At 49.9% G+C, this 26,997-nt stretch overlaps 12 protein-coding genes across 12 annotated transcripts; 6 read left to right on the top strand and 6 right to left on the bottom strand.

Annotated features, from left to right (window-relative positions):
* Positions 1–328: 328 nt before the first annotated feature.
* ASPGLDRAFT_124070 (E3 ubiquitin-protein ligase SSM4) lies at positions 329–5,235 on the bottom strand (the record flags this gene model as incomplete). Its single annotated transcript, XM_022540454.1, has 2 exons — positions 329–1,884; positions 1,953–5,235. The coding sequence occupies 2 exons, from the start codon at positions 5,233–5,235 to the stop codon at positions 329–331; spliced, it is 4,839 nt and encodes a 1,612-aa protein (XP_022401759.1).
* Positions 5,236–5,996: 761 nt separating this feature from the next.
* Positions 5,997–9,800, top strand: ASPGLDRAFT_1413383 (uncharacterized protein). The gene is made up of 3 exons (XM_022541732.1): positions 5,997–6,229; positions 6,315–7,031; positions 7,085–9,800. Exons 1-3 carry the CDS (start codon positions 6,114–6,116, stop codon positions 9,600–9,602), a joined length of 3,351 nt encoding a protein of 1,116 aa, XP_022401758.1. The 5' UTR covers positions 5,997–6,113; the 3' UTR covers positions 9,603–9,800.
* A 197-nt stretch (positions 9,801–9,997) lies between these two features.
* Positions 9,998–10,721, bottom strand: ASPGLDRAFT_169622 (SND2/TMEM208 family protein; the record flags this gene model as incomplete). The annotated part of the gene is made up of 2 exons (XM_022542694.1): positions 10,577–10,721; positions 9,998–10,510 (listed from the first exon to the last, which is right to left on the bottom strand). Exons 1-2 carry the CDS (start codon positions 10,583–10,585, stop codon positions 9,998–10,000), a joined length of 522 nt encoding a protein of 173 aa, XP_022401757.1. The 5' UTR covers positions 10,586–10,721.
* An 84-nt stretch (positions 10,722–10,805) lies between these two features.
* ASPGLDRAFT_73768 (uncharacterized protein) lies at positions 10,806–11,872 on the bottom strand (the record flags this gene model as incomplete). The annotated part of the gene is made up of 4 exons (XM_022549695.1): positions 11,751–11,872; positions 11,424–11,684; positions 11,128–11,363; positions 10,806–11,063 (listed from the first exon to the last, which is right to left on the bottom strand). The coding sequence occupies exons 1-4, from the start codon at positions 11,836–11,838 to the stop codon at positions 10,806–10,808; spliced, it is 843 nt and encodes a 280-aa protein (XP_022401756.1). The 5' UTR covers positions 11,839–11,872.
* Positions 11,873–12,935: 1,063 nt separating this feature from the next.
* On the top strand, positions 12,936–14,094 carry ASPGLDRAFT_1413284 (uncharacterized protein). The gene has a single exon (XM_022541731.1). It carries the CDS (start codon positions 13,087–13,089, stop codon positions 13,681–13,683), a length of 597 nt encoding a protein of 198 aa, XP_022401755.1. The 5' UTR covers positions 12,936–13,086; the 3' UTR covers positions 13,684–14,094.
* A 219-nt stretch (positions 14,095–14,313) lies between these two features.
* Positions 14,314–16,873, top strand: ASPGLDRAFT_24919 (anaphase promoting complex subunit bimA; the record flags this gene model as incomplete). The annotated part of the gene is made up of 4 exons (XM_022543429.1): positions 14,314–14,650; positions 14,714–14,887; positions 14,947–16,751; positions 16,808–16,873. 4 exons carry the CDS (start codon positions 14,314–14,316, stop codon positions 16,871–16,873), a joined length of 2,382 nt encoding a protein of 793 aa, XP_022401754.1.
* A 799-nt stretch (positions 16,874–17,672) lies between these two features.
* ASPGLDRAFT_65847 (1-acylglycerol-3-phosphate O-acyltransferase SLC1) lies at positions 17,673–18,601 on the top strand (the record flags this gene model as incomplete). The annotated part of the gene is made up of 2 exons (XM_022548954.1): positions 17,673–18,384; positions 18,435–18,601. The coding sequence occupies 2 exons, from the start codon at positions 17,673–17,675 to the stop codon at positions 18,599–18,601; spliced, it is 879 nt and encodes a 292-aa protein (XP_022401753.1).
* A 928-nt stretch (positions 18,602–19,529) lies between these two features.
* On the bottom strand, positions 19,530–20,564 carry ASPGLDRAFT_124818 (4'-phosphopantetheinyl transferase family protein; the record flags this gene model as incomplete). The annotated part of the gene is made up of 1 exon (XM_022540513.1): positions 19,530–20,564. One exon carries the CDS (start codon positions 20,562–20,564, stop codon positions 19,530–19,532), a length of 1,035 nt encoding a protein of 344 aa, XP_022401752.1.
* Positions 20,565–20,904: 340 nt separating this feature from the next.
* Positions 20,905–21,754, top strand: ASPGLDRAFT_57258 (pyridoxal 5'-phosphate synthase glutaminase subunit PdxT; the record flags this gene model as incomplete). The annotated part of the gene is made up of 2 exons (XM_022548242.1): positions 20,905–21,143; positions 21,220–21,754. The coding sequence occupies 2 exons, from the start codon at positions 20,905–20,907 to the stop codon at positions 21,752–21,754; spliced, it is 774 nt and encodes a 257-aa protein (XP_022401751.1).
* Positions 21,755–21,923: 169 nt separating this feature from the next.
* Positions 21,924–22,702, bottom strand: ASPGLDRAFT_65844 (nuclear cap-binding protein subunit CBC2; the record flags this gene model as incomplete). The annotated part of the gene is made up of 5 exons (XM_022548953.1): positions 21,924–22,056; positions 22,125–22,316; positions 22,387–22,431; positions 22,485–22,576; positions 22,637–22,702. The coding sequence occupies 5 exons, from the start codon at positions 22,700–22,702 to the stop codon at positions 21,924–21,926; spliced, it is 528 nt and encodes a 175-aa protein (XP_022401750.1).
* Positions 22,703–22,851: 149 nt separating this feature from the next.
* ASPGLDRAFT_46028 (uncharacterized protein) lies at positions 22,852–25,958 on the top strand. The gene is made up of 4 exons (XM_022546367.1): positions 22,852–23,288; positions 23,352–25,475; positions 25,540–25,709; positions 25,769–25,958. Exons 1-4 carry the CDS (start codon positions 22,992–22,994, stop codon positions 25,824–25,826), a joined length of 2,649 nt encoding a protein of 882 aa, XP_022401749.1. The 5' UTR covers positions 22,852–22,991; the 3' UTR covers positions 25,827–25,958.
* On the bottom strand, positions 25,951–26,373 carry ASPGLDRAFT_24913 (uncharacterized protein; the record flags this gene model as incomplete). Its single annotated transcript, XM_022543428.1, has 1 exon — positions 25,951–26,373. One exon carries the CDS (start codon positions 26,371–26,373, stop codon positions 25,951–25,953), a length of 423 nt encoding a protein of 140 aa, XP_022401748.1.
* Between the last annotated feature and the right edge of the window lie 624 nt (positions 26,374–26,997).

Raw genomic sequence — 26,997 nt, 5'->3', positions numbered from 1 at the left:
GTGCATTATTCTGTAGGGCAGAGGACGTGCCACTGTCTAGGCAAGGCTTGTTACGAGGTCATTGTATTGAGCTGGAGGTTTGAAGCATTCATGAGTTGTACCTTAGTAACACTAACAAGACATGGATGCATATGCGCATATGCACGATGCAAAGATTTAGGGATTTTTTCCTGTTGCCTGTTTCTCACATACTCCGTACTCGGGACTATGTAGCCTTGAAAATCATACTATTTTCATTAATTTAAATTTAATCTACAATGAAGAAAAACAAACGCTATCGTAGCAAGAAGCCGAAGAATGGAGAATCATACACAATGCAGATGATAAATCACCGGCTGGCCACACTATTCTGACTCTTTTTGTCGCGGAAGTTATGCAGCCGCTCCCCGATCAAATACACATCATCTCTGACGTTGGTCCGCCAGGTTTCAATCTGTCGACGCACCCAAATCGCTAACCATACCATGACACCCAGAAGCAGAACGTTGGGGTACGCATAACGGTAGACCTTGGTCTGCACGCCGAGCGAAGATGCAAATACGGTCGAGTTTAGTACAAATCCGAACACGAGCGGGATGGCCACGGCGATAGCACCTGCAAGGACAATCGGGAGCAACAATGCCCGTGTTGCCAGACGCACATTGGGGTTAAACCATCTGTCCTCCTCCGGGAAAATGTTCCTGAGCGCGATGGCCGGACGAGACCTCCGGTTCCACAGCGTGATCTTGATCGCCATCTGGACATACAAAACTCCCAGAGTCCAGTCCTGGACGAAGTGGATGACCGGCGCCTGGGTACCACCAAAATAAGTGTGGAGCGGAATCATCATGTAGAGCTCCAGAATCAGAGCAGCCAATGACGGAAGAACAACCGAAAAGGCGGTAACGATGTACGCAACACGCAGACCAGAAATTGTTGCGTTAAAGAATCCGAGACACGCCTGGCGAGGGGAGCGCAAGTACGGATGCAGAAAACTCTTCACCGCTGCAAAGGCCGTTCGACAATACACCACAGCATAGGCAGCACTGCCAACAACGCAGATCCCGGCGGAGAAGGCATAGATGTCGTTCAATGGAGCATGCTTGGGGAAGTACGACGACAAAATCTTGCGGCCAGTAACGAGTGGAAGAACGGTGATGCCTACACCTGTGATAGCCGCGAAGACCCATAACGAGAAGATGAAAGCTGCAATGCGAATTTTGAAAAATGGTGGGACGTAGACTTTGGTGAACGATTCACTGTTCCAGCCATGTAGCCCGGTATCGGTATCCGGAGCACCGTCCAGTCGCTTGTTATCTTCCGTAACATCCAAGAACACCCGACTGCCTTTGGGAATGCGGACCTGGTCAGACGCTGGAGCTCGCACAAATCGGCCATTGCGGACGAAGTATGCATTGAGACCATCCTTTTCAACGCGCTTTCGCTGTTCTTCACTAACCACTGGATGTGTAATATCACCCTTCTTCCCCGACAGGACATCCCACCAAGTTCGTCGTACATGGTGGCCCTCCTCATCAGGCTGTCTCTCACCAAAGAAGAAGTTCGTCAATCGCAACAAACGCGCGCATTTATGGAACCACCAACCATAGAGATCGTTGAGTCCATCTCCAGGTTTGATCTCTCTGAGGGCAAACGGCATGATGACGTTGTAGAAGAGTAGATCGGCAGGGAATTCAAGAACAGGGATAGTTGCGGCCCAGTGAACTGGGAAGATTTCATCGAAGGCATAATACAAGCCCCAGACAACACCACCAAGGCAAACAATGACCAAGGCTCCGTAGACCATTGCGCTAAACGCGATTTTACGCAGCTGAGTGGTTATGTTACGTTCCAAAACGTCTCGCACTGGGTGGAACGTCGGATCATCGGGGTCGCGGATGAAATCTGTTGTATGTTAGCCATCAACCAATCTATCACAGCCATATGAACCTGAGGTAAAAGAGAAAACTTACAAAGAACACCACTCCTCATGATCTTTCTGCACATTGAGACGAAAAGGGCAAAATGGAACATATAGCATGTACCAATAAACCAATGCACAAAAAGAGAAGTGAGAGGCGTTGTGTTAGTGAATTCAATCCGCGAAGCAATAGTGGCGTTTTCGAACAGAGGCATAAGGGCAAGATCAAGTAGTGACCCGCAATACAGTGGAAAGACAATCATCTCAATTCCAATGATGAGGATGACCTTCATTACCCCGCCAGCTTGATGAAGAACATCGGCGACAAGCCCTTCCATCCGTTGTCCGCGATTGACCCCCGAAAGGAAACCAGTGATACGAAGGTATAGAAGACTGAGAGCCGATGCAAGCACATATCCCATAATGATTGCAATTACCCGGTCCCCCGAGCCCCAAACGGCGAGTGAATAATAATCACCAGGTTGGCCGAATGTGGCTGTCTTCGTCAAGCCCGCATTGACCCATTTTGTGCTTCCTAGTGAAAGGAACGGGTGGCGAACAAAGTTGTGAAGCTGTCCTCGCGTCTGCGCTATGATATTGCTGACATCTATCGCCTTGAAGTCGATCCATGACAGGCCCCGTAAGTCGAGTGTAATAAGTCGGAGCGGAAGATCATGCAATATGAATTTGCAAACGACAAACAGTGCCCGAAACAGACCGACAATGCGAGCTTCGTGGATCTTCAATGCTTGGTGAGAGAGGACGGAAAACATAGGAACATCTGATTCATGAAAGACAAAGAATGCATTGACCACTTTCCTTAATCGACTACCGCTGGCGTCGATTAGAGACAATGATGCGCTGGTCACGGTCTTAGTCCGAGGAACCCAATCTCCCAATGGCACGATGGAGCCAAAAGGACTAAGTACGACCTTGCAGATGATGCTAATCGCATATATGACATAGCCCAAGCTTCCGATGAGGGTGTCCAGTGTGACGTCCGCAACGACGGAAACAGCCGTCATGGGGACACCAAAGAGGAGTTCTATAGGGTTGGCTAGAAGAACCAGCGCAATTTTGCCCCATAAGTAAGGAAGCCAAATTCCAAGAGCCACTGTGAAAGAGATTAATAGTGCACTGAACACACCATTCTGCAAAAGGCCGAAAATAGGTCCCTGCATGCCGATAAGCTCCAGGATCCCTTCCAGATCATCCGCTTCATCGATCGCTTCAACGTCGTTGGCATCAACAGGCTCGCCTGCAGCATCGACAACGTCCTGATCAATATCATCGGCGAAACGTTGATTGTTTTGTACTGGTAGAAACGGCTCTTCAAGTGCAGGATCTTCAACGATATGTTCGTCATCTTGTTGAGGGCGCTCCTGGGCCTGGACTTCAGGCGTAATATCAGCCCAGAACCAATCCAAAACCCTCTCGGCAAGGGGTCGAGGGATACGAGCAGGAGAATCGGCGGTGTGTGAGGGCTCATGGTGGGTCTCGGATGGCCCAGCACCCACACTGTCCATGTTGTTGGGGGCTGGTGTGTTGGCAGCACTATGTTCCTGGCCAGCAAAAGTTCCATCGTTTGAAGCTGCTGTCACACTCGACTCTGCAACTGGCCCGTTTTCAGGATTTGTCGAAACGTCTGAGGATTGCCTCTGAAAATCGAAGGTAAACGCATGATCTGATGAGCCCGCATCGGATTCCCCTCCAAAGCGTGGAGGTGCGATATCTCGGGTGGGGCCAATATCAGCCAACGGCTCAGGTTGAGGGTGAATCGTAGAGGTCGCGTGCGCCGATTCTGCGAATGCAGGCAACCCGTCCCTATCCGTCTCAATATTGTTCATCACAGAGTCCATCGTAGCACCGGCGTCGGTATTGGCGGGGTCACTATTAGAAGATCGTTTTTGCTGGAGTCTCGTCATCAGGGTGACAAGCCAGTCCAGCTCCTCCTCACGGCCTTCTTGCTCAATGATCCTTAGGATATGATCTGGATTACCATCGCCACGCATCCAGAGATCTCTGAATGTAGGCCATAGCTGATTACGCGCCGGGGCTTGCTCCGTTGGCTGGTGATACCCTGTTCCGTGATCTGCGCTGCTAGGACGCATAAAATCGGCAGAAGTGTTCAATCCTTCCGCTGTCATATTCTGAAAGTTGAACGGGCTTTCTCTAAAAGCATCCTCTTGGGCCGATGGAAGCTCTTCCTCTCCATGGTCCGAAACATGCTCAGCAGGGTCTTCAGCATCATCATTATCGAATTCATCTTGATGCAAATTAGGTTGGGGCTGCAACTCCAGCTGAGCGCCCTCCTGGTTAGGAGGATTATTCGCGATCAATTGAACAGCAGCTTCACGTTCCCCGTCGGCGATATTCGCCATTGGCTGTTGTTGAACGACCCATTCTCGAATCAGAAAAACCAGGATGAAGGCAAGAACAACCAATAGAGTGATCAGCTGGCCTTCCAGAGTATCGATAATGATATTGTTAATTGTCGGAGAACGTGTCAAAGAATTCAGAAACTTCACATCAGAGAGCCATGAGGGTTGTCGTAGTTTGGGAGAACCTGTTGTCACGTTTGCGTTTCCTGGCGCAGTACTGGACGAGGTAGCAGGAAGAAATAGGGTTGAGAGCCCTTTTTTGATAAAAGCTAGCATCAACGGCTCCCCGGTTGAATAGCTAAACATTGAAGATGCCGGTGACTCCACTGGTGGCACATCGGTCACTGTCGACTGCACCGCAGTTGAAACTGCCGAACTAGTAGCAGCCACGACAGCCTCGGTTAGAGTAGTGTGATCTGCGACAAGCCCAGCCTGGGTCGTGTTTTGTTGTAAAGTATTCCCGCCTGGCCAACGGCCATCTGCAAGCCAGAAAAGCGCTCTCCAGATAGCTCTCATAGACCATGGCAGCCATCCAAGCCAAACAAACGCAACAAGAACGAACCGCAGCCATGTCACAACCGTTCGAAGGATATGGAGCGACAATTGTTTGAAAAATAAGGGAGCCGGGAGGTCTTGTGGCATTTTTGGATCATAGAGCTTAGTGAACCGGAAGGGCGTTTTACACAGTTCACAGTACTTTTTCTGCGAGTGAGACAGCCATTCCACCAAGCAAGACTGATGAACGAATTTGATACTCCCGCTACACCTGCAGGGATAAAACAACTGGTCATCTTCCAAGCCCTCCCCACGGCAGATTCGACATGTATCCGGTTCTTCGAAGCCCTTTTCTTTCCCGTCGGCATTGACATTCGTAGCGTACGCAGGATCATTCATCAGATCTGGGAAGGACCCAGAGCCCGCATACCCGCGGGGCTCATTCTCCGGGTAGTCCATATTGGTAACGTCGCTATCGACAATCCGACCTGGCTCCATTAAGAGCGGCTAAACATATTATCGGACGAGTACAAGCGTAGATTTCGAATGGGATTATCGTGGTACGAAAATCGAAGCGGAACGTGCTGTAGTATAATTCGAGAATGACGAAAGTCTTCAAACGAGATTCATGTCTCAGCAGCTCACGGCAGGTTAATAATCTCCATGCAAAAAAAAAAACAGAAACCGAGCAAGTCAAAGACGTCCCTAGCGACAGGCAATGTTTCTGGCCTGTGAAAACGTCTTTGACGCTGACAATTTCTTGTAAGTTGTCGTTGCAACTGAGGACGGAGTCGTTCGCCGCAATCCTGCTGAGTCATCAGATAAGTCCAAGCACGTGAGTATGTAAGTACAATACCATAATTACACAATCAGTGGCGCTGCAGAAGCTTCTCTGACGGTAATGAATGGTAACACAGTACTTGCGCCACCGCTTGGGCGATGACCTCACTGATCGGAGCTGAAAATCAACGCCTCGATCAGATTAGGGAAAGTGAGATTCTTGCCTTTCTTGATATTTACTACGTTGCCCAGTTCTTTTTATTGTTTGTGCTTGACCTGTTGAGCTAGCTGACTCCGTCCTCGCGTCGCGACTCGGTGCCATTTAAAAGCCCTTACGCCAAGACACGCAGCTTGCCGTTCAGCTCCTGTTATCGCGGCCGAAAATAATAACCTTGGGATCCAGCCTGTGAACTCTTCATTCCTCCTTAATCGCTTTCCAATGACCCTTTAAAGGTTTTTGATAGTCCCTCGGTCCCTGTATTTGGACGTCCCCAGGTGCAAGAGCGCGATTTTTCAGGATCACGATAGGTGTCTCGTCTCCAAGGACATAGCCAACCATGGCCATGTCGGAGAACGGCCATGCCTCGGATGGCGTGAATAAGACAAATGGACGCAATGAACCCAGAAAAAAGTCTAGGTCGAGTTTTCGATGGCTGTTTGGGGTCGTGGTGCGGTATGTTTACGTTCCGCGTCGTTGGAGGGAGACTTGGAAATTATGTGAGGAATCCCAACTGACTGTTCTTTTGGCTTTTTTGCAGATTGTTCATTTGGTATGCATTGCTCACACCGTTCTTCCGTTGCCCGTCCCAATTATCGGACTTGAATGAATCGTCGCCGCGTGTGTGCAAGCCGTATCTTGTGGTCCGCTCCCATATCGAACCTCATGTTCTTCTGTACTACAATCTTTACGCCGCACCTTACGTGGATTATGGCCGTCCCTACGTTACATTGTTCAATGATCAGGTCTATTCCCCGGCTGCGACATTCGCTCAGCAGGGCTATGATAAATATGGGGCCCCCGCATGGGACCAAGCCCAGGCTTACGGCCAAGAACATTGGGAGGCGCAGGTTGCTCCGCGCTTGCAGTATGCCCAGGACAGTATCAGCGGAGCTTACAAGTCGGAGGTAGACCCGTATGTTCAACGCGCCGTGCTGGCTGCGTCGCCCTACTACGAGAAAGCCAGCACTGTAGCCATCTCGGCGTATGGGGACTACATCGCGCCGCTTTATACGCAGTCCCGTCCGATTATTGGCAAAACCTATGCTTCTGGGCAAGAGGTTCTCACGACGACTGTGATACCGCACGTTCAGAATTCGTGGTCGACCGTGGTTTACTTCGTCAACAGCGCGTTGTGGCCCAAGGTCACTGGCCTTTACTGGGAGAACGTCGAGCCTCAGCTAGTCAAAATTGGTCAAAGATTGGCAAGCTATAGAGAGGGGAAAATACTTCGAGCATCCGTAGACGATGTCGACATGTAAGTACCGGTACCAGGGAGAGCGAAAGAGCAATTGGCTGACCTGTAATCAGTACCTCTGAGGAAGCAGCTTACACCACCTCTGCTTCAGCAGACACGAGCGTTACTTCTAGTGCCGCATCGACTTCTACCACAGAAACCCCAGCACAGACTCCGTTGTCTCCTACGGAACAGATCGCACAAGCCCGTGAGAAGGTTGCATCGGACCTTCAAGTATGGCAGGAGAAGTTCTCTGTTGCGGCCGAAAGGGGTGCTGAAGAACTAAAGGACCACGTGGAGGACATAGTCGGAAGTCATATTGCAAGCGGGGCTAAGAGCCATGGCGAAAGTCTTACAGTTGCCCTTGATACGGTTGTTGCGGATGAACTGGCTACGGTCAAGTCACGTATCAACAGTCTAGCCGAGTCGCTCCCCTATGAACACCTCCCCGAGGATGAACATAAGGCGAATGATGAACTTTTGAAAGAGATCAGACGTGCCGCAATTGACATCCGTGAGCGTGCTCAGGCCATAAGAGAGTGGCACCGTTCATTTGACGAAGAACTGGTGTTCCATGTTTCGATTGCAATCAATTCCACACTAGATATCCTAGACAATGTCCGTGACTTGGGCTTGCAGGAAATCGGGATGCGATGGGCGTGGATGGACGGTGTTACCTACAAAGATTGGGCCAAATACCGTTCTCTCAAAGCGCAGTTCGATGACTGGAGGAGCGACGTTAGCCGAGTTGCATTGGAACATCCAAAGCTCGAGGAAGCCACAAACATGGCGAACGGACTGTTGAATCACGGAATGGAGATTGCTGAAACTACTGCGAAAGAACTAGCCCGTCTCAAGGATGTTGGAAAATGGAAAATTGCAGCTCGAGAGTCGAGTGGCAACTTTGACACCCGGTCTGTGTCCCCGCCTACTCTACCCAAGCCTGGGGAGACATCTGACTCGCCTGCGGACGAGGAAGGCTCTGACGCTTCTTCGGAATCTCAAGAAACTCACGATGCTACAGACCCCGCTCCATCCCCTGAGAGCGTCAATGTAGACGCTGGCGAGTACGAACTTGGGGATGATGAGCAGATTTTAGCAATGGGCCAAGACTCCTATGTTGATGATGAATTGCCAGCTGACCAGGATGAGTCTCTGCACACGGAATCGAACCCGGCTCGATCAAACTCAGGCTGGGGGGTAGCTGCAGCTGAAGTCCCGGAGCGATCGCCCATGCAGCATGACATCCCTGACGATGATAGCCAGGAACGGTTCACCGACCACCCTCTTGATTACATCTCTTCCGTGGGCTCGTCCAGGTTGAGCGAAGGATTGAGTAAGGCTTCCGAACAGCTGGCACAAGTTCAGGCGAAAGTGCCTCCAAAGGATACTCCAGGTCAAAATCCGATTATCCTTGACGCACAGCGCCGTTACTATGAAGCCGTTGGACTCGCACACGATCATTATTCTGCCTTTGTCTCCACGGCTTCCGACGCAGTTTATGGCTCTCCGGCACCTACGTCAACTCCTGGAACTTTCCACGGGCTCATTGAGGACGCGAGATCCGGCTACAGCCAAGCATCCTCCTTGGCCTCTGCAAGCCTGGCTGCCGTGGTATCTTCCGCTAGCTCTGCCGTCAGCCCCACAGATTCAGGTAAAGCACAAGATATAATCGACGATGCATCTTCGCGGTATAACGCGGCAATCTCTGCTGCCTCGGCTTCCCTATCCTTCGCTTCGGCTTCGGGCAGTTCCGCCATATACGGAACACCAACCGGCGAAGTTGAGGCACTGGCTAGTAAAGCATCAGAGAATTGGGAGGGTCTTGTGTCGAAAGCCAGCGAGCAGGTCTATGGCACTGAAGCGCCTTATACGCAGCAAGTGCTGGAGCACATCACTCCTAAGTACCAAGCTGTGGAGGAGTTAGTCTCTGAACTACTTGTTGGCAAGGAGCCGGACTTCACGGACAAAGTTATTGACAGATTGCACTCTATCTATGAGACGCCATACTCAGCTTTCGCGTTGTCGTCAGCATCCAGCTATGCCAGCGATGCCTACGAGTCAGCCGCTACGAACCTTCCTTCGGTTGAAGATATTCTGGGAACCGCCAATAGGCAATTTGACAATGCAGTTGAGGCTGCCAGTGTTCAAATTTACGGAACTCCCAAGGGTACCGTGGAGCAAGCCACCTCCGCAGCTGGCAGCGCGTATGCATCCGCATCAAACCAGGTTAGCGGTATGGTTTATGGCCAAGAGCCGGGCTACTTTGATGTCGCCCGCGGCGCAATTAACGAGGCATATATTTCTGCCGGTTCAGCCATCAGCAACGCCGTCTACGCTTCCCCAACACCCAGTTCGCCTGTCGAAGCTGCATATGATTCTGTCACATCTGCTGCCGAGGCGCAGCAAGAGGCCCTTGAAAGCGCCACCAATAAGCTTGGGATCGCTGTTGAAAGCGCCCGGGCTCAGCTTGTGGGCCTTGCTTCCAGTGCTAGCAGCTTGGGCTCCGAAGCAGTTGAGACTGCCGCATCCCAAGCGGAAGCCTTTACCGAGAGCGTGAAGAGTTCCCCGTCCGTTAAGGATGAACTATAAAAAAATCCCCCCTCCCCGAAACTTTCATTATCCTTCTTTACCTTTGCTTTTCTATTTGATTCTAATGCACGTGCCTTGCAAATCGCTTTCATCTGAACTTTTCATGACCTTGTTCCCAGAATGCTATAATTCGGAGGCTTATGCTCGTTTTCCAAGCATTATTCCCCATATAGTTTGATATGACTGAATGCCCTGTGTACTTTGAATCTTGATCCTTTATCGTGTTTCTAGTTTGTGAACCGTGTATCATGTTAAGGAATATTTACATCCTACAAAGATCATATTCTATTACCCAGAGCACGAATGCATCGAATACAACATAGCTGTAACTCCATTAAGCCTATTTCAGCATTATGAATCCACAAATCTGGCGCACCGCAGCACTTTCACCAAGTTCACCGATACTGCATTTTCTGTCCACCCCTCTTCTCCAACTTCTTCTGCCTCTTACTCTCCCCACCGGCTACTGCCGGTTCCTCCGATCCACCACCACCCATCCCAGCAAACCCGCTCTTCATCCCCGTGAACGTAGTATACGCCAACCACACCGAATACAAAGGCACGACAATCCACAACCACCACGCGCGGTCATTAAATAAACACACGGAAGCCATACACCCCCAGGTCCAGTAGACAACATCCCACATGTACTCCGTCAGGCCCGTGGCGCCCAGATCCTCCCCGGGAGTACGCATGTTACCATCGTCGGTGTAGCGCGGTCGACCAAGGCGTTCTAAGTAGAATTCGATGACGAGTGTCGGGCCTGCGAGGAGGAAGTAGGGTTTCAGGGAGCGTGGGCGGTTGAAGGTGAAATGGAGGACGAGGTAGATGGTGTGGAGGGCGAGGGCGATGAGGTGGGTTCGGGTTAGGGTAGAGGCGTTTCGGGCAGCGAGGGATTTGGCGGCTTTCTGGAGGGTTGTTAGTGACTGAAATCTAGTGAAGAGAAGCTTGTGAGGAATGCTGAATGTACGTACCTGAGCCATCTTGGGTTACTCTTTCGGGGAGAGTTAATCGTCCGGTTGTCACGTGTCTATGTTTTTTTTTCGAATGCAGCTCCAGACGAGCTCCAGTATAGGATTGACAGGAGACACCAATAACACAATTAAACCAATCGGGCCGATAAGTGCAACTGGATTCTTAGATCTAAGAAACCACGTCTGTGATATCGGGACTTACCGCCTTTCCCTTTGGGAATACTGCCGGCTACCTATCCGGGGCTAGCCGATACCAGGATGGATGTATAGCCCTCAAAATCCCCGACATTATAGCAATAAAAACACTCGTTGCCACACCAATAACAATGACCCTCGACGTTATACTCGAGAGGGAATTGCATACAAGAACAGGAACAATAATGAGTATTATGACAAAAAGGCCCAAGATTGCTCGTGCGAGGTGAGTCTGCACCGATGCTGAAGGGATGTATACGTTTGGATCACTCGATTTGCTGGTATATCGATTCTATAGATCAAAGTAAGTCTCAATCGTTGAGTATTGTTTTTCCGTGGCAAAGGGTTCTTATTACCTTATAGTAGTCACTATTCAAATATATCAAAGCATCTTCTACCCAATTTTCCAAAGATGACAGTGTTCCATCTTCTGGTGGCGAAATAGTAAGCAGATCATCGTCGTGATCTAGAAACTTGGTTTCGAGCCTGGCTATAAAGGCGTTTCCAGCAATCCAGTTTCGAATACTATTGACATGGCGGGGCTTTGCTGCATCGAAATGGTGAATTTCGGATGTTTTCTTTATTGTATCGTCTGTATCATTTGCCCAAGGTCAATCAAGGATTATAGAAACCGTGGATATATCAAACACACCATAGCCAGACAATGCAGCCTTTATTTCCGAAAGAGCAGCCTGACGCTCAGTATTTCGGTCGCGACGACTACTCCCAAGAAAGATGGGCGACTCTTCCTCTCGATCAAGGGCTTCTAGCCTTTCTTCCAGGACGGATAACCTATCTTGTTTTAGGAGTATGATTCGCGAGCGGAGATATGAGAATCGACGATAGATTTGGAAGGAGGGGTCCGCTCCAAGGAGAGCTGAGAAGCGCGGGTAGCCTGATGGAAATGATTCAACTGCAAAAAGCAATTAGTGAGATTACTGAGTCGGGCACCTCAGGATGATGAGAGAATGGTTCGTACTCTTGGGCTGTACTAAATGTGTTTGGCTTTCTATATCGCTGGTGGATGTGTTGGCTTTTGTGACGAAGAGGTTCTTTAGAGTGCCCATAGTCCTGTGATATGATATTTCACAAGTAGCTACTAAGGAGGCACTCAATTCAAGTTATATACAAGTATGTTGAGATTGTGTTGTCAGCAACGACTTCATTGCGACGCAGGTAATGGGCGCAAGGCTGGTTTACGCTTTACCCCGCCAATCATTGACGTGTTGAGATGAGGTAGTCTTTAAATCGGTGTCATCCTCGTCCATCGGAGGGAAATTTGTCAAATGAGCCTCACTATCAACCCTACAAGACAAACACAGCCAGACCTACCCGAGATGGACTCGTCAGATGAGTACGAATAGGGTAACTAGATTCGAGGTCTAACAACGATACTAATTCTATAATTCTAAAATCTAGAGACAGCCCTCAGTTTTCCTTCTGCAATGATGATGGCCGTGCAGTTGTCAAGTCTTACCCTGAGGTACGTGTCTCCGCTAGGAAATCTGACCAAGCTTGCAGCAAAGCCAGTATACCGTGTATGACAAAGTATTCTTGAAAGTCCGTCGTGGAGGAACAGAGGCCTATGAGGGTCCCTATCTGATCGAATCGGTGCCTTTTCCGAAGAAATATACGCTTTCCTCTGAAAACGGGAAATCTATTGGGGACAAGATAACTGTCACGGAGGACCAGTTGAGACCAGCCAGTGGATGAATTATAGCTATGGCTTTATTCGTCTGCTGTGTTATATTCAGTGACTATAGTGAAATTCCTTGTTGTCCAGTTTGCCTCGCCATCACCTCTCATGGATCGAAAAGAGCGTCCCAATTGGGAAAGTAGATGAGACAGGGCCTGATCGTGTCCACGATTGTAACTGTGAGGTTGACTAGCAGTCGAAGTAATGCCCGGTAGTAAGAGCGGAGCAAATGAGGTTGGCTGGTCTGGGATGAAGACTTTCATAAAGTCCTCACACTTCTGTAGGCCTTTTTCTCTAGCCCACGATGGAACAACCATCGCGAACTCGATTGTGTCTTCCCCATCGTGAAAACCACCTCTCGGGGGAATGACAATATATCAAGCAGCGTGATTTGAAAAGAACCATACCTCTGGAACGGCTAAAATACCGGGAAGTCGAAGAAAGGTCTAGCTCTCTGCTAGCTTCAAGTTCCTATAGAGTGTATTCCACTGAATTTCTTGTGCTGCTTCTTGAATGGATGTGGAGGGCCGCCGCAAGACCAGTTCTGGACGAATTGGGAATAATGGGGACCCCCGAAGGAGATGATTGACCCCATATTTGGTGGATCCCAACTGGTGGAATGACACACCTGCCCATTCATGCTGCGGGAATCCAGGGTAGAGGGACCTATGAAACAGTCGTCGACCGGGTGATATCGTCGTACACAACGTCGGTCAATTCACTTGTTCACAATCGTCGACAAATCATGCAAAATGCCTCCAGTGTGAAGGAACCACAGCACGCATTCCTCATTGCGATGATTGAAACGCCTCATCAAACGTCATTGCCATTTGCTACTGAGGAAGTCACCGTTATCAAGCCCTTTTTGCAGGGAACAGATCTGGTGGCAGCAGAGGGGATTGAACAGACAGACGATGTTTTGAGAGATCTTTCGAGCTGTCAAATAATCCACTTTGCAGGTCATGGAATGTCACATCCTTCAGATCCTGCCAGCAGCTGTTTGCTGACGAAAGACTGGGAGAAAAACCCGTTGACAGTGGAAAAGCTCCGTAAAGAACGTCTTCAACGGAGTCTCCATTTCACAATTAAACCAATCGTGCCGAGTACAGCAATCTTTAGATCTAAGAAACCACGTGTTGGTGACAGTACATATGTATGTACATACCACTGTAGATGGTTGCCCACCACAACGCCGCACTGCCTGCGCCACCACTAGCCACGCTTGCGCCTCACAAACACTTGCACCCTCGATTTTATCCTCATCGCACGACGTCGCCTTCTGCAGTGCCCCCCCGCCTCGTGTTCTCCAGTGTTCGTCCGTGTTTACGAAAAGGGAAAGAGGAGGACTTTCGGAACGAATAAACAAAAATCCCAGTGTCCGTCTCGATATGCGTGCTTGTTTCTGCTAACCGCCTACTTGAGCCTCAAAAGGGCGTGTCTCGTGCTTCCGTCGCCCCAGACGTCATTCATCCAAACCGTCAACGACGCGACCTTGGATTGGATTCACCCGCGACATATTGCTTTTTTGGGTCTGGACCTAAAGGGCTTGAAACAGGAGGAATACCATCAGAAACAGAATTGCGACGTCTTTGTCTTGCGCGCTGGTGTGGTTCCCTTTTCTACGCGGTACACACCAAAATTGCATCGTTGCTTCCTTACTCTCCATCGCATGGACACAAACCTCCCCGAAATCGATATTTTATCCCATGTCTATACCGTGTTATAACGACTCATTCTGAGTACCGCGATTTCGTCGACCTTCCCTTCGCTGCGAACCGCGTCGTCGATCCTTTATTCTCCGTTTACCTATTCCTAGCCCTTACCCCCCGACGTTATCCCGCCTACCATGTCACCGTCAACATCCCATACAGCAAGCCAATTGAGGCAACTTATTTACTACCAACTCGATAACAACCTCGTTCATAACGCGCTGTTCCTTGCCGGTCGTTTACACGCATACGAACCCCGCTCTTCAGAATCCGTATACCTTCTCGCCCTCTGTCATCTACACAACGGCCAAGTCAAGGCAGCATGTGACTACAGCCGGAACGTTGGGTCGAGAGGAACGCATATCGGTTGTTCATATGTGCATGCCCAGGCATGTTTAGATCTGGGGAAGTATCTGGATGGTGTTACGGCTCTGGAACGAAGCAAAGGGTTATGGGATTCCAGGAATAACTGGAGTAAGCATTGTGGTCCTTTGATGGAATATGATATTGCTTTAGATCTGGTCTGACGTCTTCCAGATAAACACAGTGAAACGCGGAGACAACACCTACCCGATGCGGCAGCCATACTCTGCTTGTTAGGAAAGTTGTGGCACGCCCACAAAGACCTGAACAGAGCTGTCGATTGCTATACGGAGTCGCTCAAACTAAACCCCTTCATGTGGGATGCGTTCCTGGGCCTGTGCGAAACAGGTAAGGCGCTGAGTGTTCGCAATCTACCATCCTGCCACAGTTTGCTAACTTACCGCAAGGTGTTAACATACGCGTTCCCAACATCTACCGGCTGACACCTGAGTTGATTGCCATGGTATCATCAGTTCAACAAGAAGACGCAGACCCCCCTACAGATAGGATACCCTCTGGCCCACTCCAATCACAATCAAATGCGAATTCCAACCTTGATCCCTTGACCACCTCCACTCCTCGCAATGATATGGGCCCTCCCTATGGTATCTCGGCCTTATGGGAGAAGTTCAATGGGGCGCAGGCAACTCCCGTGTATGAAGGGATAGAAACACCCGGAACTCAGGGCAGTGAATCTGACGATGTCCGTGTACCGGCCGCACCAGAGTCTTCGATGGAGCCCCCATTAGCACCTGCAAGGAAGAACAGGACAGTACATACCTCGGGAACAGATCATGGGATGGACCCACCGCCTAAGATGAGACCAACAGGAATCCGGCCCAGGACCAGGACGAGACCTGAGCAAGAGGACTCTACTGCGAGTCAGACCGACAAAGAATCAGTGGCTGCATCTAGGATCGGTGATCGCAAGCGAACAGTGTCTGGCCAGGTAGCCCACCCTTCCGTTTCACAACCGACAGAGCCAGGGGCACCCCAACGGCGCAGTGTTCGATTATTCAACCAAATTAAGCCAACTACTAGCAAGCTGTCCAGTACAAGCCTGGGCATGAAGGATAGCAGAGATCTCAAAAGGGTTAAAGCTACTGGGACGAAGGGGCGTACTATAACCAACCCGACCCGCGTTGTAAGCGGCAGCCGAAGGGCTATGAATGACAGCCATGAGGGCGACACCAGGGATACTCGAGCTGTGTCACAACCCTTGAATCAACAAGCTCCTCCCAAGAATCCCGCTACCGAAAAGTCGAAAGAAATTGAGGCCCTGGGGTGGCTGTTGGAACTCTTCTCCAAGTTGGCTACTGGTTACTTCGCGCTGAATCGCTATCACTGTCCAGATTCCATTCAGATCCTTAATTCTCTTACGCAAGCTCAACGCGAGACACCATGGGTTCTCTCTCAATTAGGACGGGCCTACTATGAGCAGGCGATGTATTCCGAGGCTGAAAAGTACTTTTTCCGCGTGAAATCCATGGCCCCATCACGGTTGGAGGATATGGAAATTTACTCGACTGTTCTCTGGCATCTGAAAAATGATGTCGAACTAGCTTACTTGGCTCACGAACTGATGGAAGTTGATCGCCTCTCTCCTCAAGCATGGTGTGCAGTTGGCAATTCCTTCTCCCATCAGCGTGATCACGATCAGGCTATCAAGTGTTTCAAACGAGCAACGCAATTAGATCCCATGTTTGCCTATGCCTTTACTCTACAGGGTCACGAGTTTGTTGCCAATGAGGAATACGACAATGCACTGGATGCGTACCGGCATGGAATCAGCGCTGATAGCCGGCACTACAACGCTTGGTACGGCCTGGGTACTGTGTATGACAAGATGGGTAAACTCGAATTTGCAGAACAACATTTCCGCAATGCCGCTAGCATCAACCCCACGAATGCGGTGCTTATTTGCTGTATTGGTCTTGTTCAGGAGAAGATGAACAACCCCAGAGGGGCAGTGCTCCAGTACAACCGTGCCTGCACATTAGCACCACACTCTGTGCTTGCTCGATTCCGCAAAGCTCGCGTATTGATGAAACTCCAGGATCTCAAGCATGCCCTGGCAGAGTTGAAGATCCTCAAGGACATGGCGCCGGATGAGGCCAATGTGCACTACCTCCTGGGCAAACTTTACAAGATGCTGCATGATAAGGCACATGCGATCAAGCACTTTACTACTGCTTTGAACCTGGATCCTAAGGTAAGATCACACCCAAGATGATACATTCCGGTTTGGTGCTAACTTCTAAACTTCAGGCCGCACAATACATCAAGGACGCCATGGAATCGCTAGAGGACGAAGACGACGAGGACATGAGTTGATCTTTTTATCTACTCTCTAGCGTGCTACTTGCTTCCTACCTTTCTTTCTATCTGATTTCGGGTCCTCACTTTGATTTGTTGACGAGTGTCGGTTTGGCGTTTTGTGAATACCAATTTGTTTTGGCGCTATCATCAGCATTAAACGGGCGTTTACCAGGCTGGTTGGGTAAAGAGAGCATTCTACCTGCATCAGGCTTCTTCTTCGGAACTGTTTTGAAGTCCTTGTTTTTCTTGTATATTAGCATTGATTCATGCTCTGTCGCTTGTGGCTTAACGAGATGAGCTGCTGCATGAGAGACGAAGAACTTGTGGGCGACGGGCTGATGGGCATAGAGCCTGTTGTGCCCGGCCCTGAATAAGTAATTCTTACTATCATTATGCATATTGTTATTAGATACTATACGAGTATATCAAGTCAGTACCCTATGCTCTGTTGTTCTGTAGTAGCCGTAAATGGAAAGCGGTGAATCGGCCCAACAAAACGGCCCGCCGAAAAGAGCGACAATGACGATCTTCGTCGACTTCAATTCTGTCCCTCATTGTGCTATCCTTACTGTTCCTTCTCTTCTTATGGCATTTTCTATTATTATAATTCATAAATTACAGAATTCGTCCCGCTTCTCGGTCTGGCTGTCAGTATAAACGTCACTGACCTCTCCATTACTCTTCGGTAGTAAGGATCTATTCCCGCCAATAGTATCGGGTTGGATTGGTTGACATTGAAATCCACTTAGTATAGCCTCAACACCTCCGCATCCGAGAACCGGACACCGAAAGAAAATCCTCGCCAAACCGGACCATGTCCGTTCTTTCCTATATCGCCTCGGGGATCAGCTCGTTCGTCGTCCTGACGGCATCCCTCTTCGCTCTGGGCACTAAAGTCCCCCGGGCCGCATTCGTCGCCCGGTGCCTGGCAGCTTACGGCTCGCTCCTACTGTGCGCATGCTATGGCGTAGTCGCCTCAATAGTCCTGCGACTGGTAGGCTACGGCCGCGTCTCCCAATGGGCCACAGCACGCAGCTTCAAATGGGTGATGCGGTTAACGACCGGCGTGCGATTCGACATTATTGAAGGCGCCGAGCACCTCTCCACCCGACCAGCTGTATTCATCGGAAACCACCAGTCCGAACTCGACGTGCTCCTGCTGGGCGCCATGTTCCCGCCATACTGCAGCGTCACTGCCAAGAAGTCGCTGGCTAAGATTCCGATCTTGGGGTGGTTTATGGCGTTGTCGCGGACTGTGTTCATTGACCGGGCGAATAAGGAGACGGCTCTTAAGGCGTTTGATAGTGCGGCGGAGGAGATGCGGGATCACCGCCAGAGCGTTTTTATCTTCCCTGAGGGGACGAGGAGTTATTCGGACAAGCCGGAGTTGTTGCCGTTTAAGAAGGGCGCGTTCCATCTTGCGGTTAAGGCTGGTGTGCCGATTGTTCCTGTTGTTGCGGAGAATTACTCGCATGTTTTGTCACCTAAGAATTTGCGGTTCAATTCTGGCGATATTAAGGTTAAGGGTAAGTTTACTTTCTTCTGTTCTTGGTGTGAATATGCTGACAATGTCTAGTCCTGCCTCCGATTAGCACTGCTGGTTTGACTTCCGCAGATGTCGATCAATTGACCAAGTCGACCCAAGAGTCGATGCTCAAGACCCTCCTCGGTATGTCCGAGAAGGAGGGAGAGAGGGCTGAGGCCTCCCGTGTCAACGGCAAGTCCACCGCTGTTGAAATATAATTATCACATCACAAGTGGCTATCCTCGTCTGTCAACCGTTGCAGGGACTATCCGTGATCCCCGCGGAACGGACGAGAGACGCCTCAAATATTCCACCCGTATTTACGACGATCAACTGAGCATATGCCCGAAATGAGACCGAAATGAGAATCCGCCAGGAGCATTCGCATGGCATAGAAAATGAAGAAAACCCTCGGGGAGCAGAAAATAAAAGACAAGGGAGTTGGAGAGTTGGAAAATGTATCTTTTTCTTGTTTTACACCGGCTGCTGTCACTTAGCATGATACCTTTTGTTTATTCATAGTTTTCTTGAGACTGAGGGATGAAATGGCATTTCTGTTTGATTTGAGAGACTCGTGTTCCATTGCATAGCCTATGTATCATTGTTAAATGACTCCCCGGCTTTACTATTCTATGCACATTTGCCAGCCTTGCTAGTTCAGAGCTTATTAAGATGTCTCATTCTGAGCCCCGTCCTAAATAGGGCTCATTGATATGATGCCATAATGGTACTTTGGTACTGATCGACAGGTACGATCTGATATCTGATAACCCTATCGTCCTTCGGCTCCCCAGCATGGACGTATCATTCAGGCGCACTACGGCGAGTCCGGGAAGCTCCATGTGCAGATGACGAAGTTTTTTGATTTTACGACGAAGAATGAGGATAATATTGACATTTTTTTTTTTTTTTTTTAAATCCTTTATCATAAGTAAACCGCGTGTGGGCCTGGAGTTGGAATTTCCTGGTGAGTATGGATCGCAGTAATAGCAGCGATTCGGACGAGGGAAAGCAGAGTCTGCTTTATCATACGGGGAGAATGTAATGAAAGGGCGAGGATTGGTCTCTGAGAGGTCCAAGGTTGAAAATATATGAGAATGCCGAATATTCTTGTACATAGCAGAAATAGTGCCGTAGAAAACCACCCTATTGCTTTAAACAATGACACAACCCTGTCGCACATGCAGTGATATCCTTGTCAATGTCAACCTTCTCCAACGACTCCCACGGATCAATACTTTCCACACCGTCCAACGCACGACTCCCAGCTCCAATCCCCGCGCCTCTGACAGCCGTCGCAATGAGATACTCCCTCCCAAACGCCACAATCTCAACCCGCACATCCTCCACCAGCTTCCCATGCAGCCATGTCCTAACCCCTGTGTACGGCCGACTCCATTGCCCCGTCACATCGGACGCCTCCGGAACAATAACATCTGTGAACTCCAACTCCCTGAGCCAGGGAGCCAGGAGTGCCTCTCCTGTCATCTTTATATATGCTTCTTTCAGAGCCCAGTATGCATAGAACATCCATAGTCCGTACTGGACCTCTGCGGCGTTCCTTTGCAGCCCAGGTGGTAATGTTGGTCCGCGCGCATTCTTCATCGTCTTCAGTTCGCGTGCGGAGAAGACCTCGGCAAAAATGTCAACGAATTCAGCCAGTGCTTCATGTGTTGTGGGAGGGTTGGACGCTCTGCTCCCACGCTTTTCATCTGCGCAAGTGATGTCGATTCCGACTTGTGGTACGGACGGTAAAGGAGCTCCAGATGGAACGGGCTGTGTGAACACCGCATCAGGCGACGAATCCGATGGCGAATAGATAGTCCCCGCAAGCGCGACAAGAGACGCCTGGTGACTAACATTGAATTCGACATTGGGAATGGCCTGGTGGGAGGATTTAGTAGGGACGAAACAGGGCCGACGATGCGGTGCTGGTGTCCGGCTTATGTGGATTTCCTGCCATGGAATGCGACAGATTTGATGAATGAAGAGGTATTTGAGTAGATAGGATGCCAGGGACATGTGTCTGTCCGGTAGTTGGTAGTATTTCTTGACTGTTTCTTGGTCCAGTGGTTGGAGGGTTTGGAGGAGTGGGAGGGTAGAGGTACTTGATGTCAATGGTCGAGTATCGATGTACCACCGGACGAGGCATGGTCTGTCATTTTGTTGTTTGAGTGTCATCGTCGTGCTCGTAGAGAGATGTCAGATGCGATGGATGGTGCTGATGCGAAAGGTTTTGTATGTCCACGGAAATAGTCAATTATCACTATTGCATATTGCGCTTGGTTATAAGAACCGTATGAGCTCCAGATATCAGCCTATGTACACAGGAATGGCCGTAACCCGTAACGCATGTCATCAAGAGAAGCAGTTGCTGACAGCGATTGTTTTGTTGTACAGCGATCTCTTATCAGTGAGGGGCAACACGTGCCGATAATATCGGCCCGACATTTCTCCGCCGCTATATAAACGACGGCGCGGAGTGGCTAAACCACCTGAATTGACTCAGAGAAGGTATACCATGACCGGAATCATCGTTGGGGTTCTTGCTTTGCAAGGCGCATTTGTCGAACATGTTTACTTGCTGAAAAAGGCTGCTGCTGGGTTCTCCTCGGGCTCGCAATGGGAATTCATCGAGGTGCGGACCCCGCAAGAGTTAGAGAGATGCGATGCGCTCATCTTGCCCGGAGGCGAGAGCACGACGATGTCGCTTGTCGCGGAGCGGTCTAACATACTGGAGCCGCTGAGGGAATTTGTCAAGTATGCGCTCCTCCCCTTTGACTTGCCTTGTCGGATTCCCTTTGGTGGACATTATATTGACCATTGCCTTTGTTAGGGTCCATCGCAAGCTTACATGGGGTACCTGCGCCGGCCTGATTTTACTCTCCGAGTCTGCGAACCGAACGAAGAAAGGAGGTCAGGAACTCATCGGTGGCCTGGATGTCCGGGTGAACAGGAACCACTTCGGCCGCCAAACGGAGAGCTTTCAAGCGCCACTGGATCTGCCATTCCTGGAGTCGGAGCAGGCTTCATTCCCTGCTGTTTTTATCCGCGCACCGGTCGTCGAGAAGATCATGTACAACCAGGAGGATGCTCAAACTGGGGAAGAGACCGTTGTGGCGCCGTCGAAACCGGCGGCGGCTGAGACAATAGCACGCGAGGTGGAAGTATTGGCGAGCCTTCCTGGAAGGGCTGCCAGACTGGCCAACGAAGGCAAAGAAGTCAATGCGGACAAGGACACCGGAGATATTGTTGCAGTCCGACAGGGTAACGTTTTTGGAACGAGCTTCCACCCCGAATTGACCGACGACGCAAGGATACATGCGTGGTGGTTGCGCCAAGTAGAGGAGTCCATGAAGAACAAAGCATAGAGTTTCTGGGGTCATATGTGAAATTCATCCATCTGTACAGTATTCGCATGGCCTGGGGTATTCAATGGACATTTTCTTGTTTGTCTTTCTTTCATTTGTCTTTCGATAATAGAAATTGCCCTTATACAAACTCCGTATATGCGCCAATAGATCCAATTCCAAGCCAAGATTACTTACCCTTTCCATATTCTTCCTCCTCCCGTCTGCGCTGGTCGTCAGCGTAGGCTCGACCGTAACCACCACGACCAGGATCAAATTCTTCACGATATTCATCCCGAACCTGGCCACCAGACTTGCCGCGACTATGTTTGTCAGCACAAAAGACCCTCTTATTCCATATGCCAGTCCAGAGAAGTGCCATTCAACATACCCATACTGTCGTCCTTCCTCGAAACCAGGATCCAAATCCGTCCGGATAATTCGCTCATCGAGTTTCGTGCCACCGACATATTTTAAGCAGTCAAGGGCGTCCTGGTGCGTGTAGTATTCGACGAAGCAGAAGCCACATGGTGTTTTGTTGAACCGATCGAGTCCCATAACGAGACGCTTGACCTCACCGCACCTGCATCATTTCTTTCGCATTAGAACTGATCGAATAGTTGTAGCATAGAGAATGACTGAAGAGCACTGACTTCGAGAAAAGTTCGTGGATCTGCTCCTCTGTCGTGTAAAAGGAACTGGAACCATCGGTTAGAGAACCATCGCCATACAGCCTGAGTTGTAACCATACAGGTTTCCCACATAAAGAGTGGTCGCATTCGCTAACGGATCGGGGGCCTCTTCTTGCGGTTCGGGTTCATCCTGAAACTTGCGCTTCTTGTTCTGTATCGATTCCGAGTCAACCGTGGTCTGACGACAGTTTGGAAGAGAAGGATGCCGTACCTTTGAGATATAGTAGGCACTAGGCCGGTCAAGCCGGTCCACTGTGTTGCGCGTTAGTATGCTCATTTTCAGACAATGTGCTCAATGTTGGTTGTTGTTGTTGAGCTCTGCGGTGGAGGTGAAAGGGAGCTCCGGAGCTTAAAGAGGAAATTGAGGCTCTTGGCGCGCGCATCCTCCAATTTTCCTCAAGCTCCGACCTCCGTTGCTTCGCATTCCTGCCAGTGACGCTTTTTTTGCTGGTTTATTTATTTGACTATTCCTCGGTGACGGAATAGGATGGGAATAGACTGAGAAGTTCTTCTTCCCTCTCTGTATATCTCTTGCTTTCAACCTTCCTTCATTGGGCGCCGTCATCATGCCGAACGTCGTCAGTTATACTCCTCCCTGGCTATCTCGCCCTTCCCCAGGTGCTAGTCTCTTCTCCAGTACATCTGCGAAGGGCACTGCTTTGGGCATTCAGGGCAAAGCCGACTATAACGGCCCTACTAGGACACTTGCGAAGAGAGGAAATGAAGTGTTTACGGTGGTGGACAATCAGATCCGCTGGTCGAGCCTCACCAGGTTGAAAGATGAATGGCAGCAGCAGCATTCGAAGGCGAAGAAAGGGCTTGCTGCAGGATCTCAGGATAGCACTTCCAGTGTGCATTACAGGGTACGAAGAGAATCTATGGAGCAATAACATGCTTGTATACTGACTGCCGATGGGCATAACTAGGTCTTGACTGTGCCTGTCTATGCGCAAATCCGACAACTGATTCCCTCTCCAAACGGTGCCTTCCTAGCGATTGTGACCGATCACACCGTTCATATCTCCGTCCTCCCCGATTCGTCGCATTTGTCCGGCACCGATGACTCCCCCATTCGCGTAAAGACTTACCAACTCGGTCCTACGACACACGTTATCCCAGAATCCCCGGTGGTCTCTGCACTATGGCATCCGCTTGGCCTACACAGCAACTTAGGAAGCTGCATCGTGACTGTGACCGCGGACGCAGCGGTTCGGGTCTGGGAACTGGATCGGAACAACCACTGGTCGTTCGACCGCCCTACGTTGGCTATCGATTTGCGGAAGCTGGTGGATGGGACATCGTCTGACCAAGATTTCACGCCCTCTGGGTTTGGGAAGAGTAAAGGATTCTCTGCCGATGATGTGGATATGGAAGTCGCATCTGCTTGCTTCGGTGGTACTGGAAGCGAAAGGGAAGACGCCTGGGCACCAATGACCTTGTGGGTTGCCATGAAGCCGGGTGATCTATATGCTCTTTGCCCTTTACTCCCCTCAAGATGGCGGGCACCGTCGACCACGATTCCTTCGCTTTCATCTTCAATCGTCCCGAAATTGGCCGCCTTGGAGGATGACCCGGTGGAATTCGAGGAGCAGTTGACGGCCTGTCGACAGCAGTACGACTGGTTGACAGAAATTGATAATCAAGAACCTTTGCCCATCATGTCCGACCCGGAAAACATTGCTGAATCTGAGATTTTCGCACGCCCTGCCAATCCCAGCGCCATTCCGAGGTTGCAGGGACCGTTCCGTATCGACACAGGTGATGAGCTCGATGATTTGGACCTTTGTGATCTTCTCGTTGTTGCCTCCAAAATCGATACGGAGGATCTCATGAAGGGAGAGGATGAGGAACTGGCAGTGGAGGATAGTACTGAAGACAAACTATCGGCCACTGTCATCTGTCTGTCGACGGCAAGTGGGCGAATTCACGTTTGTCTGGAATTGGACGGTGTTGAAGGACAGTGGCTTCCAAAGGCCAAGAAGAACGCCTTCAGTACTCCTTTTTCCGAGCCCTCTGACCTGGTCCTGGTAGAATCTCTGGACACTGTCCGGGAGGGATCCCAGTTGCCGAACTGGCCCACCTTTACCAAAGATGTCCAGTCCAGATACAATTTCTTTGTGACAACTCCAAGCGATGTCCAGTTCATTTCTCTCGCATCCTGGGCCCAACGACTTGAAGCAGAGCTGCAGTCTGAGGACACTGCTGGCTCCGGTTTCCGCCTTCAAATCCTTTGTGAGGGATCCATCTCTACTAGGAATCGCATCCTTCAGATTGATGGGGATGAGGCTGTTGTCAAGGGCCAGCCGGAACATCTTGCGTCTGCCCTGGTCTACTACGACTACGATCTCGGATATCTCTTGCTCACAAACCATGCATCTCACCCGTATGCTGCTATGCTAGATTCTCCTGAGATCTCCTTCCCATCAGTGGCGGACCTGCGCCCCTTCAACTCGGGCGTCCAAGCTCCTGGATCGCCCATCTTGCCTCCTCGACGACCGCCATACCAGGTCCCTGCTGTTCTGTACTCCGATGCGCCTCTGGACTCGTTCATTGACAAGCACGTCCCGCATCGTCAACGACACTCGCTTAAGGAGCAAGTGCGCCTGTCACCGGCCACGCTCGATTTGGTTGCTGCCGCTCACCGGATTCTGTCCGCTCACACGAATTCCCTCGAACGAGCGGCATCGGATCTGTTCCGTCGCTGCGAGCGACTGCAAGGGGAGATGCAAGATCAATTAAAGCAGCTCTGCGATGTATCTGAACGCATCAAGGGCGTGTCTAGTGAGATTGGCGAAGACGGCCAGCGCAAAGAAGGCACCAAGAGTGGCGAAGCTCTTGATAAAAGGCTCCGGGCCGCCAAGGATAGACAAGACCAGCTCGTTGGAAGATACGAGGCTCTGCGGAGCAAGGTCTTGAGATCCGGCGGTCGGCCGCTGAGTGAGAAAGAGAGATCTTGGGTCTCGGAGGTTCAAGCCTTGTCGGGTTTGGTTGAGGAAGCCAAGCCGGAAGATGAAAGCAAGGAACGTAATCTGAACGAACGACTGGAAGATGTAAGTTCTCCGCTTGGTGGAAGCCAACCATTCATGAAATGATTGCAATACTAACATCGAATAGGTCATGGATCTTGCGACCGATCTTGTTGCTGATAGCAAACGAATCGCAGCCAAGGCACCCTCGCCGACTGAGCCTGGCAGTCCGGCATCTCCATCTGCCGCTCAGCCAAGGGTCCCACAGAGATTACAGCGCGCGAAGATCGCTGATGCGATGAAGATGGTTGAACGAGAGTACGTCCCCTTTATTTCATTTGTTTGCTTGCTCCATTTACTGAGGTTTTGTCACCTAGATCTGCGGTCATCGAGTCGATCACTGCGCGTTTGGAACGATTGAATACGAGCGTCTAGGTTTTGGCGATTTAGTTTGATATTGAGGCGTATGATCTAGCATTCAAATTTACGTGATATTCCGAGGCAATAAAACAACATTCACCTTTCTATACTACCATTATTTTCCCATAGACAAAATCCATCACTCCATCTCATCAAAGCAAGCCCGTCGCACACGCTCACACCCTCTCTTAATAACCTCAGGATCACAAACCCTAGAAACATCGCAGGTAACCAATTTTGGACGACGAATCCGTTTGCCTTTACCCTCTCCACCACCATTCCCCTCTTGTCCTTCTGCGCCCTTCTCTGCCTCTCCCTCTTTCTCTCCCTCGGACTGTGTACCCGCCATCGCCTCCGCCGCCGGAGTCTCCATCTCCCTCACCAACTCAACCCATCTAGTCCGTTCCTTTGCATCATCGCGACACTCCCAGCACAAATCATCTTCGTATTCGGTCTGCGTGAGCACCGTGCCGACGCAGTACTCGCGGTAGGGGCAGAGCTGGTATATGTCGTCGCAGATGCAGCCGCAAAAGGTGTATTTGGTGGTCCAGTAATGGCACATTTCTTTTTGCTTCTTTGGGTATGGGATGTGATACAAATTGTGAGGTTTTGGTTTAGATGTAGATAGTTAGGATAAGGATTGCTATGAGAACATTTCGCCATGGTATGCTATGGGAATATATATCCTGTCTTGCTTATAACAAAGAATCATTCAACAAGAGACAAAATGATAAACACCATCCAAAGTTCCTACAGTGTCTGAGATCACCTATGGAATCCCATTATCTAATATATCTTTGTTGGAATACTCACCAAGACACAATACAAGGGAAACCGTAGGGCTGTCATATCACGTGATATCCCCAAAAAAGACAGACAGGTAACCTTATCAGGAGGTACAAAATTAAACCTAATTTGCATATCGATGTAGGCAGTTGTAGGCAGCAGTAGCAGTTATGTTGTATGTAGATATTGCTATTACAGTCTAAGCTACAGTCGGTTACCTGGATTATGGTGGAAACAGAGATGAAGGAAATTGATTGAGTAGATCTAAGAAACTTGAAACCTGTAGTAAAAAGAAGAAACGCCAGGGTACATTTGAAGGAATTTCCAAGTCATAGATTTCGGTCACAATTTGAGAAAAATGAAACACAAATACACACAGGGGGGAATATGAGAAAAAAAA

This window comes from Aspergillus glaucus, assembly GCF_001890805.1.
Source record: "Aspergillus glaucus CBS 516.65 unplaced genomic scaffold ASPGLscaffold_8, whole genome shotgun sequence".
Taxonomy (NCBI): domain Eukaryota; kingdom Fungi; phylum Ascomycota; class Eurotiomycetes; order Eurotiales; family Aspergillaceae; genus Aspergillus; species Aspergillus glaucus.
Note: the sequence above shows the minus strand (reverse complement) of the source record. Positions and strands in the feature narration are given on the sequence as shown.